The following is a 12,690-nucleotide window of genomic DNA, read 5'->3' on the forward strand; positions in this document are numbered from 1 at the left end:
CACCAAAGGAAATTAGTGTAATGTCGATCTCCACCCTTCCAGATATTAGTTTCATTCTGATGACAGCAATAGGGGAGAAGGTAGTTCCCAGCCCTGATGACACCCTGCGCTCAATTTGGTTAAATGAGTTCCATGGCAGTTTAGACTCAGACCACAGTTCCAAGACCCCTCTAGTGCCATTCCGCTAGACCATCACCAATGCTGCACACCCTTTGTTATCGAGGAAGAGGAAATAAGAATGCTATTCAGTAAGCAAAATATCAACAAGGCTGCTGGCCCTATCACAGTCTTCAGACATTTTCAATCATTCTCTCAAACTATGCACAGTCCAGCACGTTTCCAGAAATTTATTATTGTTCCAGTCCCCAAGAGATCAAAGATCACTGGACTCAGTGATTATAGACCAGTTGCATTCACATCAGACATAATGGAGACTTTTGAAAGGCTGATCATGTCAATTTCTCAAAGCCATAACTCAAAATTTCCTAGATCCGCTGCAGTTCACCACAGAGCCAACAGATCTGCAGATGATGCAGTTAACATCTGCCTGGACCTCATACTAGAAATCACCTGGTGCCTATGTCAGGACTCTCTTTGTCAATTTCAATTCAGCCTTCTATCATCATCCCTGACCCTCTGCAAGAGAAACTCTCCAAATTTAACGGCAAGGTTCCATCTACAGGTGGACCACAAATTTCGTCTCTGACAGTAGGCAGTATGTGAGATTTGACAAGCACATCTCCACATCCCGCTCAATCAGCACTGATGCACCAGTTCTCTCCCTTCTTCTAGTTTCTCTAAACACCAGTGACTTCATTTCCAGTGATTCACCTGTTAAACTGATAATGTCTGCAGATGACACCACTGTCACTGCATTAATCACCAACGGCAACAAATCCAAGTACCACCAGGAAGGAACCAAGTTAGTGCTCTGGTGATTTTCTCCTTCCTTCCCAGTCCTGAAGAAGGGTCTCGGCCCAAAATATCAGCTGTTTGTTCCTCTCCATAGATACTGCCTGAGTTTCTCCAGCATTTTGTGCACATTTTATACTGCTGTTTACATTGTAAATACATGCTGGCATTTATGTACTTATACACATTTTATTCCATATCCATACTTCTAACGTTATTCTTACATAATTATTATTCATCATAATTGTTGAATGATGTTTTTGTTGCATGGCATGCCAACACACCACAGCAAATTTCTAACACATGTACATGGTAAGTAAAGTTGATCCTTGATGTCTGGCACCCAGCAACAGTGATGCTGTGAAACAGGCCAAGTTAACAATCACATTGAAGATTACTTAGACAGCAAACTACAGTGAATAAGATTTAATGTTTTAAAATTTTCACAGAGAATGAAATAAAAATTGAGATACACAAGACTAAGACAGTAGGTAGTAAAATAACAATTTTATAAAAGGAAAGAATTTGACTTATTTTTTAAAATAGGAGCTTTTTGATTACCAGGAAGAAAGCATCAATTCTGACTTAGTATGTCATTAAAAACATAAGTAAAATAGACCAGAAAATGTGGGAACTATTAGATAAAGATAAATTTCAGAATGATCATCATCTGTGAAGCATCTGTGGATCACTGACAGCTACTTCTGGATTTCTGTACTTAGCCTTGCTTAAGTTCAATAAGGTTCACTTCCCTCCATAGATTTAAAAAAAAATTAATTGTGAAATATCTACATCAATTTGCTTTGAATGCAGAATAAACTAATGACCACCATCAATTCGAAAATTAGAGTTCCCAATTGGGCTGTAAGAAATGAATCCTTACATTGTATTTCTGGACTGGCCATTTGGTTTCTTGAGTGTTCTCTGCCTTTCAGTAAGATAACTACTGATCTGATTGTAAGTTCACCTTCAGATTGCCACCCCTTTTCAGTAACCCTTCATCCACTTTCTGAACAAGAATCTACCAAAGTCTGTCTTAAAAATATTCATAGACTTTTCTCCCTTGCCTTTTGAGGAAGAAATTTATAGGAGATTTAGATTCGGTTCAATAAAAATGCAGTCATACAACATGGAAACTTGCCCTTCAGTCCACTGACCATCAAGTGTTTATTTACACTATTCATATATCAATCCCATTTTATTCTCACCACATTCCCATTAACTGCAGTCAGAGTTTGTTACTCATCTACACGAGGAGCAATTTATCTCAGCCAATTGATCTGTCAAATTGCACATCTTTAGCATGTAGGAAGAAAATGGAGCACACGGAAGATCACAGAGTGAATGTACAAACATCTCTCACACACAAAACTAGAGAATGGACTCGAGACAGCACTGGAAAGGTTGATCATATATGGAATTAACTCCTGCCTGGCACAATAGGTCTACAGCAGACACAGTCTCACTTGCTCTCTACTCAGCTTTGGAGCACCTAAACAACAGCAATATATATGTCAAGCTGCTGTTATCGATTACAACTCAGTGCTCCAATGCCATGTCCCCTCGGTACTGATCAACAACCTTTAAAACTTGGGCTTCTGTAGTTTCCTCTGCAACTGGATCCTTGTTTTTGAAGTTCGAAGTTCAAAGTAAATTTATGCTGGAAATCTGAAATAAACTATCCTGGAAGCCCTCAGCAGGTCGGGCAGCATCTTGGAAAGAAAAACAGAGTTAACACCTTGGAAAAGGCGTTTCCAACCTTGGTTAATGGTCAGGGTCCATGGCATTAAAAAAGGTTGGGAACCCCTGTCTTAGATCAAAGATGTTTGAACCTTTCTTAGGCAGAAAGTATTGATTTTGTTGCTCTCTACAGATGCTGCCTGATTTGTTCAGTGTTTTCTTAATATTCTGTTTTGATTTCAAATTTAAAATGCTTGTTTTCCTATTATCAATGCAAAGTCTTTTGAAGCTAAATGGCTGCTAAAGGCAGAAATGTGCAAACTACTAAATCAGATTTTTTTACATACAATTCTATCCAATTCGCAATAAGTATAAACTAAAACACCTATTAATGTTTTATGTTCATAGACATAGGTTTCATAACTATCACAAGTTGAAGGAGATTTGAATATTCAAAAATGCATGTTTGGGTGATTCGATTTTAATTTTGCAACCCCTGCTTGTGTCCACACACCTGTAACAATACAATTCTAAAGATTACCTGTAGGAGAAAATCTGCAGATGCTAGAAATCCAAAGCAACACACACAAAATGCTGGAGGAACGCAGCAGGTCAGACAGTATCTATAAAAAAAAATTGACGTTTCCAGCCGAAACCCTTTCTTGGGACTAAAAAGATTACCCATCTTTTCATGCTCATAAAAGTACTCACCTTGAGATGCGGATGCATTAGCAGTTTCACTAGCTCTCTGATCTCACTGTTCATTGGTGTGTTGTGCAGATCCTCCGTGAGCTATTAAACAATGAGAAGACAGAGAAAACAACAGTTAAATGTTGATCCTACTAGTGCAGTAGTGTCGTTTGAGAATTGACCTTGTTAAAGCCATTATTTTCCATGCTGTTTCAAATGAAAGACAACAAGAAGGAAAACAGACCATTAATCTCTTTTCTTCTAGCCCTCAGAGGACCAGCTTTGGCAGGGCCCTTCAGAGCACTTTATGGTATATAGGATTTCTACAGCAAGATCATGATCTGATTTATTAGAAGGCTGAGTACCTACTGCACAGAAAAAAACTTTCAGAGAAAACAGGTTTCTGAAGTCGAGTGTTTGTCAATTACATTTACTTTGCACTTGGCTCTCAGTGCTATGATAAAATCATGAACGAGATGCACTTTTAAAACTATAGATCAGTTTGCTTTATTCACCCTCAGTCACATTTGCTAAACACTGCAAATCGGATGTGTAATAAACACAATTCTATTAGCACCGGTTCAAAGCCTGAAAAACAAAAGTCAACGCATCTTGTGAATTTCTTGTTAAACCAATTTTCATAGCTGCAATTCACAACATCTACAATCCAGTCTCCACATTGTTGAATAAAATGAACAAGACCCCTTTTTGTATAATGTGATAATTTAAGGGTACTTAAGAAATTTCTGAATAACTGGCATTGGATTTCTAGCAGGCAATTAATGGAATCTTGTCAAATAGTGCCAGCTGAATCATCTGCAGCTCAACATCGGCAAGACAAAGGAGATGATGATGAACTTCAGCAAGACTAAGCCTGCACTACTCCCTATTACTACTGATGGTGAGGATGTGGATGTGGTGAGGTCCTACAAGTACCTGGGGGTGTACCTGGATGACAGACTTGAGTGGAGGACCAACACAGAGGCTGTGTACAAGAAGGGTCAGAATCACTTCTATTTCCTGAGGAGATGAGGTCCTTTGGAGTATGCAGGTCTCTCCTTCACATGTTCTACCAGTCTGTTGTCGCTAGTATAATCTTCCATGCGGTGGTGTGCTGGGGCATGGGTGATGCCAACAGGCTCAATAAACTGATTAGAAAAGCTGGCTCTGTTATAGGAGTCAAACTGGACACACTGGAGGCTGTGGTAGAACACAGGACCCTATGGAAAATCCCAGCAATTCTGGACAACGTTTCTCACTCTGTGTGCCACCTTAGCTGAATAGAGGAGCACTTTTAGTAATAGACTAAGACAACTGTGCTGCTCCAAACAGCACTATATGAGGTCATTCTTACCCTTGGCCATTAGGCTCTATAATGAATCATCCTATAGCTGGAGAAGTGATAACCTCCTCCTGTTAGACTGTATGAGGTAACTTAATTTTTATTCTTTCTTACTTCCCTTCTAGTATTTGTATATCTGTGGACTTGCAATGCTACTGTGACACTGTAATTTCCATTGGGATCAATAAACTATCTCCCTATTAAACTTTCAGACTTCAAGTAACCAGAGTTATTGTAGCTATCTAATTCAAAGCATAAAGCACATTGTTTCATGTCAAAACTGGATGTACCATCAACAATATAACTTAAGAGATCCCATACTCAGTTCTTAACTGATATTTCCTCTGTCATTTCGTAGCACCTCCGCATTCATCATCACCATATGCCGTACTCTTCCAGAGCCGCGGCAACCACTTTCTACCACTGCGATCTGTTGTCAGTCAAACCTCTTGCAACTCTGGCAGTGAGACTGGTCCACTTCTTGATGTTATTGATCCAGGTTGTCCTCTGTCTGCCTTGGCAGCGGCTTGTTCTACTCTGCCTTCAAGCACAGTGCGTTCCAGTGTGTCATCAGTTCTTGAGATGTGTCCAAAACAGCAAAGTTTCCTTTGGATAACGGTTTCCAGAAGTATTGGTTTCGTGCCAATCTTTTCTAGGATGAAATTGTTGGATCTCCTTTAAATGTATGATACTCTGAGGATCCGTCTATATGTCCACATCTCAAATGCTGTCAACTTCTTTTCATCAGCTGCTTTTAAGGTCCATGTTTCACAGCCATATAGGGTTACTGGCCAGACGAGACTCTTGAGGAGGCATATCTTGGTGTCAGTGCTCACAGATCTAACTTTCCAGATGTTCCAGAGTTTGGTATTGGTTGTGCATGCCATTACTAGCCTTCGCCTTATTTCCTTGCTGCATTCATTTGTGTCATTTAGTTCTGCAACAAAGTATATAAAGGAGGACACTTGTTCGATCTTGTCATTTCCGATGTAGATGTCAGTTTGAATTGCAGTTTTGCTTATCATCATAACTATGGTCTTTTTGCCATTTATCAGCAATCCAAATTCAGCAGAGACTTTTGCAACATTATTGAGTAGTGTTTATAGGTCTTCTTCTGTTGTGGCTAGCAGGGCTGTGTCATCTGCATATCTCAAGTTACTGATGGTTCTTCCTCCTATTTTAACGTCAGTGTTGTCTGGAATTGCCAGTCTCATGATCATCTCAGTGTAGATGTTAAAAAGGCGTGGAGAAAGGACGCAGCCTTGGCAGACTCCTTTCCCATTGCAGAACGATTCAGTCTCGCCAGATGTGGTCCAAAGGCTGGAGAATTGCGCAGCATACAGTGTTTCTAGAAGAGCCACTAAGTATGGTGCCATGCCCAGTTGAATCATTGTCATCCATAGTTTGGTGTATTGGACACAGTCAAATGCCTTTGAGTGATCAATGAAACAGATGTACAAGGGGGTATTGACCGCTCTCATTTTCTCCACTATTAGGCGCATGTTGAAGAGCTGGTCCCTAGTACCTTGGCCACTCCTGAAGCCAGCCTGTTCGAGTGCAATTTCTCTATCTACGTAGTTCTTTAGTCTCTCAGAGATGATTATGAGTAGAATCTTGCTGATGTGTGATATCAAAGCAATTGTTCTGTAGTTACTGCACTGCAGGAGGTCCCCTTTCTTGGGAATTGGAATGTAGACAGATTTGTACCAGTCTGGTGGCCATTTGCCAGTTTTCCAGATGGCACAGACAACGCGGTGAAAGATGTAGGCCATTGAGATCCCTGTTGCTTTCAGTAGCTCTGCTGGTATATTGTCTGGACCAGGTGCTTTATTCTCTTTAATCTTCTCAATTGGTCTTTCTACTTCTGACAGTAGTGGCTCTGGTTCATGTTCTAGTGCTGTCCATTCAATGGCTTTGTCACGGTTTTCATTCTCGTGTGTTTCATAGAGTTTCTTGGTGTACTCGAGCCACCTTTCCCTCACATCTGCATCTTCTGTCAGAATTTTTCCTTCATCATTTTTGATTGCACCAATTCTTGGCATGAAGGTGCCGGTAAGTTATTTTACTGCAGCATAAACTATCTTACTGTTGCTTTTGTTGGCCACAATTTCCATGTTGAAGCAGATGCGTTGTAAGTATGCCCTTTTGTCAAGCCTGCAGCGTTGTCATACTTCACACTTCAGCTCCTTGTATCCTTTACTTGTTCCTTTCTGACCTTTCACCAATCCCTTCTTTTCTACTGCATACAGCATTTCATTTGTGGTCTATTCCGTGCCTTCCAGTGCTGGATCGAAGATCCTCATACTTAATAAACATTATATCAATATTGGCACTTGAAATATTCGCACTCAAAAAAGCACAGGGAAACTTCACCTTCTCATCAATGAAATCGGCAGAATCAGCTGCAATATCATTGAAATAACAGAGATCAGATGGTCTGACAAAGGTCATTTTACAACAAAGAACAGCTACACAATGTACTACTTTAGATCTGAGAAAGGAGGAAGAGGAGGTGTTGCGTTCATCTTGAAGCAAGAATTAGCTAAAGCAGTAATAGGTTACAACTCACTGAACGAACGACTAATGTCTATCCGCATACAATGCAAGCCCTTTCCAATCACACTCATTGTCAACTACTCACCAACTAGCGATGTAGAGGAGGAAGAGCTTGAGGGACACTACAACAACCCGCAAGGCCTCATTGATAATACTCCGAAAACTGATGTTATGTTCATTTTAGGTGATTTCAATGCAAAAGTGGGTCAAACATCTCTGAATAAGAAAGTCATGGGAAACAATGGTTTAGGAACACCAGATGAACACGGGGCATGGCTAGTTGAGTTCTGTCAAGAAAACCACCTCTGTATAATGAACACAATGTTTGATCAACACCCTCGGCGCAAATGCACACGGACAGCTCCTGATGGTAAAACCAGGAACCTCTGCATTCACTGCATCCATAATAACCATTCTTTGTAAAGCCAATTTTCTGACCTCGCAACTTCTGCTGGATCAATCAGGTTGATAAATTGCCTGCTAACACCGAATGTTGTTTTCCTCCCTTCAAAAATTCCAGAATCACACTTTTCCTTCACAAAGCACTAGTCTTTGCAAATTGCTGCCCAATTTCAATCTTACTTCCTATGTCTAAGTTATTGAATAAACTATCATCTCACACACCATTTCTAATTTTTCTCAGAACTGCATTTTAAGTTCGTCAGATCAACTTTAACTTCTGCAACACTATTGAAAGAGGTTTTAATGAAAGTCAAAAAGTGTAAATTGGCCAAAGTTAATCATTCATTCTTTTGCTTCTTAAGCAACTGCTGCTTTCAGTCCTGATGACCATTCCATCCTCCCCTATCCATTCATCCCTGGAGAAGCACAAGTCTCTTCCTACTCATACAGCCCCAACTCCAGAGTCTTTCAAGTACCCATCCTTGGCCTTCTATATCAGCCTCCTCTTTGGTGTGCAGAAGTACATCACACATTACACGTGAAGACACTTGTCTCTACCTCATCACCTTCCTTAATGCTGCCACTGCCATTAATTCATCAAATTTTTTGACAAAGGCCATCATGGATGATGGGTGCCATGGTTAATTGACACAATTACAGCTCAGGGTGTCAGAATTTGGAGTCAATCCCACAAGCCCGCTGTAAAGAGCCTCTGTACATCCTCTCTGTGGAATGTGTGGCTTTTTTCTGGGTCTTCTGGTTTCCTCCAACAGTCCAAAGATTACTGGGTAGATTAAATGGTCATTGGAAATTGTCTTTTGATTAGGTTAAGTCGGGCTTTTTGAGGGTTGCTAGGCGGTACAGCTCAAAGGGCTGGAAGGGCCTATTCCGTACTGTATCTCTAAATAAGTAAAGTAAGACTTTGCTTTGACAAAAGATGTAATCTGGAACTGAGTTTCACAATCTAATGATTGTTAAGAAAAACGATGCATAGGACATTTTGATTTTATTTTCCCCACCACAATATTTAACCAGTCTGGAAAAAAAATCTAAATCTGGCCAATGGATCATTTTTATTTCATATTCTGGTGTGGATAACACACGATTCTAACCGATGAACACAACTGCAATACAAACTTTAAACTTGATCTCTCCCAACCAAGAGAGAAGTCAGAAGAGCTGGTGGGGCACTATGAGGGTGAAGGCTTCCTACATCATTTACAGTAACATTTACAAGTTGACATACAAGTGTTAAGAATGGATAAAGTAGTGAAACACAGCCAACATTACATTTTAATGCTTTTCAAATAAACGAACTAGCAATGTACACATACTAAGGATGAAAGTTCTGCTGATGCTGTTTCATTGGGACACAGGATACACTGTGCTACAAATGTTGGGAGAAGGGGGAAGGGAAATTAACTCAAATTAGGTCATCAATCCTCATTTTTTGATTTGTTTATATTACCACTGTGCATTCAGCTTTGGCAAACAGCTTATTTTTCAAGCCAATAAAAATCAATTCCATGGCAGGCAAGCGATGCGTGTGTTGTCATCATGACCAACTAAATTATACTATAGAATTAACAGATGTCAGTTTAATTTTGCACAAAAATGTAAAATAAACTTGTTTTCCCTCTCATTTTCTAATTGTTAGACTCTTTCCGTCTTGGCTAGTGTTCTATCCTGCTCCCTTAATTTTCTCATCGGCAACACTACTCAGTGGTAATTCCTTTTATTTTCTTCATCCTTTACACTTTAAAAAAATCTCTCACATAATAAATGCTGCTCTCTGTGCACCTCTCGGTGATGCATCTCATTTTCTAGGGTTTGGTGGTGCCAGTAATTCCCAATTCATCACAATTGCACACAGATTTTCTATGAGCTTTGGCACTGTAAGCCCCTGGCAGCAATTGATCCAGGAGAAAACCATGCAAGTGAATGAATATCTTCACACCAATCAAACAATTGCTGAACATTCGTATATGACAGAACCAGGAAATCCACACATCATATTCAAATAAGGAGGGGAGGGAGAGGGAAAAAGATAGGGCAGGGGGGTTTAGTTTGAAGGAGAGGGGGAGGGGGATGGGATGGAGGGATGGGGAGGAGTGGAGGGGAGAGGGAGAAGGGGGAAGGGTAGGGGAGGGAGAGGAGGGAGAGTGGGAGGAGGTGGGGGAGGAGAGAGGGGGAGGGGAATGGGTAGGGGTAGGGGCAGGGGGGTTGGGGCAGGTGTTAGGGGCGGGTGAGTAGGGGTGGAGGTGTGACTGTGTGGGGCGGGTGGGATGGGAGAGTGGGGAAAGTGGGAAGAGGTAGAGGGCAGAGTATTTAAGAAAAAAGTCAACATTTTACTTGGGCCTTAAAAATCTCTCAGATAATGTTAAAAATCTATGAAAATGAGAGTACTCGTTAAAAGTACTTTCTGGTGCCAGGGAGATTGTAGGCCTTATGTCATGAAAGGCAGCTTTCAAAGCAATAGGCAAGCCCCAATGTTTCTGGCAAGCTTTATGCTCATTAGTTCAGTGAAGCAGCTTTGTTTCCTGGCAACCTCCCACCTTCACACATAGCACAGCAACCTGCACAACAGTTCGCCGATTTCTAAGTTTTATTTTGCTTATTTGACTGCTATACATTGACGCAATTTATACATCAATGTCTTTGAGAGTTATTAGCTTCAGTATCCTTTTCAGTACTGTGTTACTCAAAATTATATTCCCCTTCCCATCTAGAAGTAATCAAAAAGCCCAAACAAGAAACACTGTAACTCATATGCATCCTTTTTAGGGGCAAAAGCTTGATGCCTGTTCTATCTTGCCTTGGTACAAGGAAATGAGAAACAAGATTACAGTTTAAGCTAGAGAATTTAGAGGCTTAGAGTTTATATTCAATTTAAACAGGATAAAAAAAATTGTACCTCAAAATTTACAGATATTATCAATTAAATATTATACACACAGGAATGAGGGAGATCAATTATGAATTGCTCTAATAATGAATGAAGTACTAATCTAATAGTTAAATTTTGAAAACTCAGAATGTCAGTAACCATTAATGTGTATGAGAAACAAATGAACAATACTGCCATTTTTACACATATATCTATTTATTCCAATTATCATTAGAGATATAACATAATAATATATTAGGACAAACTATATTTATAGAGCATTACAAAATTCAGACACTGGAACCAAAAAAAAGACTTTTGAAACAAAAATGCACAGGTTTTTATGATCCATTTTGAATTGTACTCTTTGGAAAAGTCATGGTAATACTATAAGACCAATAGATTCTGTAATCCTCATTACGTAATCAAACCTTTCATTTATAACAAATTGCAGATCACAAGTCAAATGTTGTCATTGTACCACACTGCCCTTTGAGAATGTCTCACAATAAGATAGCAGATAAGAGAGCAATGATAAAATTCAGCATTACCTACAATGTGCCATAAGATACAAGACATAGGAGCAGAATTAGACTATTTGGCCCATCAAGTGTGCTCTGCTAGTACAGTCTTTTGTCAAATGAGCTTAGTCTATTAAGCAGCAATGAGTCCTGCCTTCGAAGATGCCTCTAACCCACTCATTATGTACAAGAGGCCTCAAAGCTCTGGAAACAAGCCACTATGACTGTCTCTGTACAGTCCTCTAAGTCCATTGATAAATTAATTTGTGTCAATGTCTTCATCCAGTCCAACAACACCAACACTGAGGATTAAATAGCACTCTGTAAGCTCAGTTGGGCATTTTTACTTCATTTGCATGCCCAAGGCTGAACTCCCAAAATGGACCCCCTCATCTGTGCTCTCACTGCATTTATTCGGTGGTCACAGAAAAAGGTTCAAGGTGTTGAAATGTTTTTGGAAATGCGATAGAACCCATTTATTCTTGGAACTCTAATGCATGGCAAATCAAAAAGCATTTAAACGGCACTGAGATACCATCGTTGATGCATCAAGAATACAAGGATGCCTCCAAAAATGCAGAAGCAAGGCTCCACCACAAACTATCCACCGAACTGTCCCACTTGTGGGATAGTTCAAGTTTCTAGTGATCTCATTAGTCAACTCACAAAACCATAATGGAAACAAATTATCCCTGTTCTCAAAGAAATGCTGAAGATGAAAATAATGCATTTACTGCCTTTACTTTTGCAACTAAACCCATGACTTAACTTCTCTACAATATCAAGATCATCCTGAGGAGTGTAGGAAGTTTGCTGAAAATGGATTTCAGCACAGCAGCATTTCTGATCGAATATTGAATTCCTATTTATCCCGAAAAATAGACCTCAATTGAGCAAATGGACTCCCTGAAAGTGATCTTTCAAAAATCATCAAATGGTAACTATTCATCCCTTAGAGTCCTCATCATATTCACACATTCCACCTTTCCCCATAGTCTGATAAATTTTAAAAAATATTTTAAGTTGTAATTCAGATCTCCGTTGAAAGCCAGGTCTGAATCTGACTCTAATGCACGTCAGGCCACGTGTTCCAATTGCTAACTGCTCTCTGAATATAAAAAGAATCTGCATCACCTTGGATTCTTTAACATGCCATTAAATCTGTATCCTCAGATTCTCATCCATTACACGAATGGAAACCATAGTAAAGAAAGGTCATTTATTATTTTGATCATCAGTATTACAGCTCCTCTATTTTTAAACATTTATTTCTCTAAAAATTGGAATCTTACATCATGCCCTATGTAAATCTCACACCCAATTCCAACCCCAAGATGGATATATTTACTCATGAAACTTTCTTTGTAATTCACTGTCAGCCTGAGATCATTCGTTATATTCTAACGTGTCGGAAAATTGCGAATTTAGCTCCACTCAAGAATTAAGCACATAATCTCGACTGCACTTCTATAGGAGTACTGTAATGCAGGTGTTTTTTTTTGGTGAAAGGTGAAACTTAAGCACCATTCTCCTATACAGCTGGATGTGAAAGACCCCATAGCGCTTTTTGAAGTGGAACATGGGATTTCTTAGTTTTCAACTCAACATATTCCCTTATATGCAAACACCAAGAACAGATTAATGCATTGTTCGTGATGAGTATGCTGCACATAATTTGAATGCATGATTTGCCAATAAAA

The 12,690-nt window shown here is 39.6% G+C and overlaps 1 protein-coding gene across 13 annotated transcripts in view; it reads right to left on the reverse strand.

The window, feature by feature from the left end:
* Window positions 1-12,690, reverse strand: part of mpp7a (MAGUK p55 scaffold protein 7a) — a 515,701-nt gene that overhangs the window by 174,108 nt on the left and 328,903 nt on the right. For all 13 annotated transcript variants that reach the window (XM_072253895.1, XM_072253897.1, XM_072253899.1 and 10 more), the window contains one exon: window positions 3,304-3,384. In XM_072253895.1, coding sequence (XP_072109996.1) covers window positions 3,304-3,384 — 81 coding nt within the window. The remainder of the gene's footprint in view (window positions 1-3,303; window positions 3,385-12,690) is intronic.

This window comes from Mobula birostris, chromosome 3, assembly GCF_030028105.1.
Source record: "Mobula birostris isolate sMobBir1 chromosome 3, sMobBir1.hap1, whole genome shotgun sequence".
Taxonomy (NCBI): Eukaryota; Metazoa; Chordata; class Chondrichthyes; order Myliobatiformes; family Myliobatidae; genus Mobula; species Mobula birostris.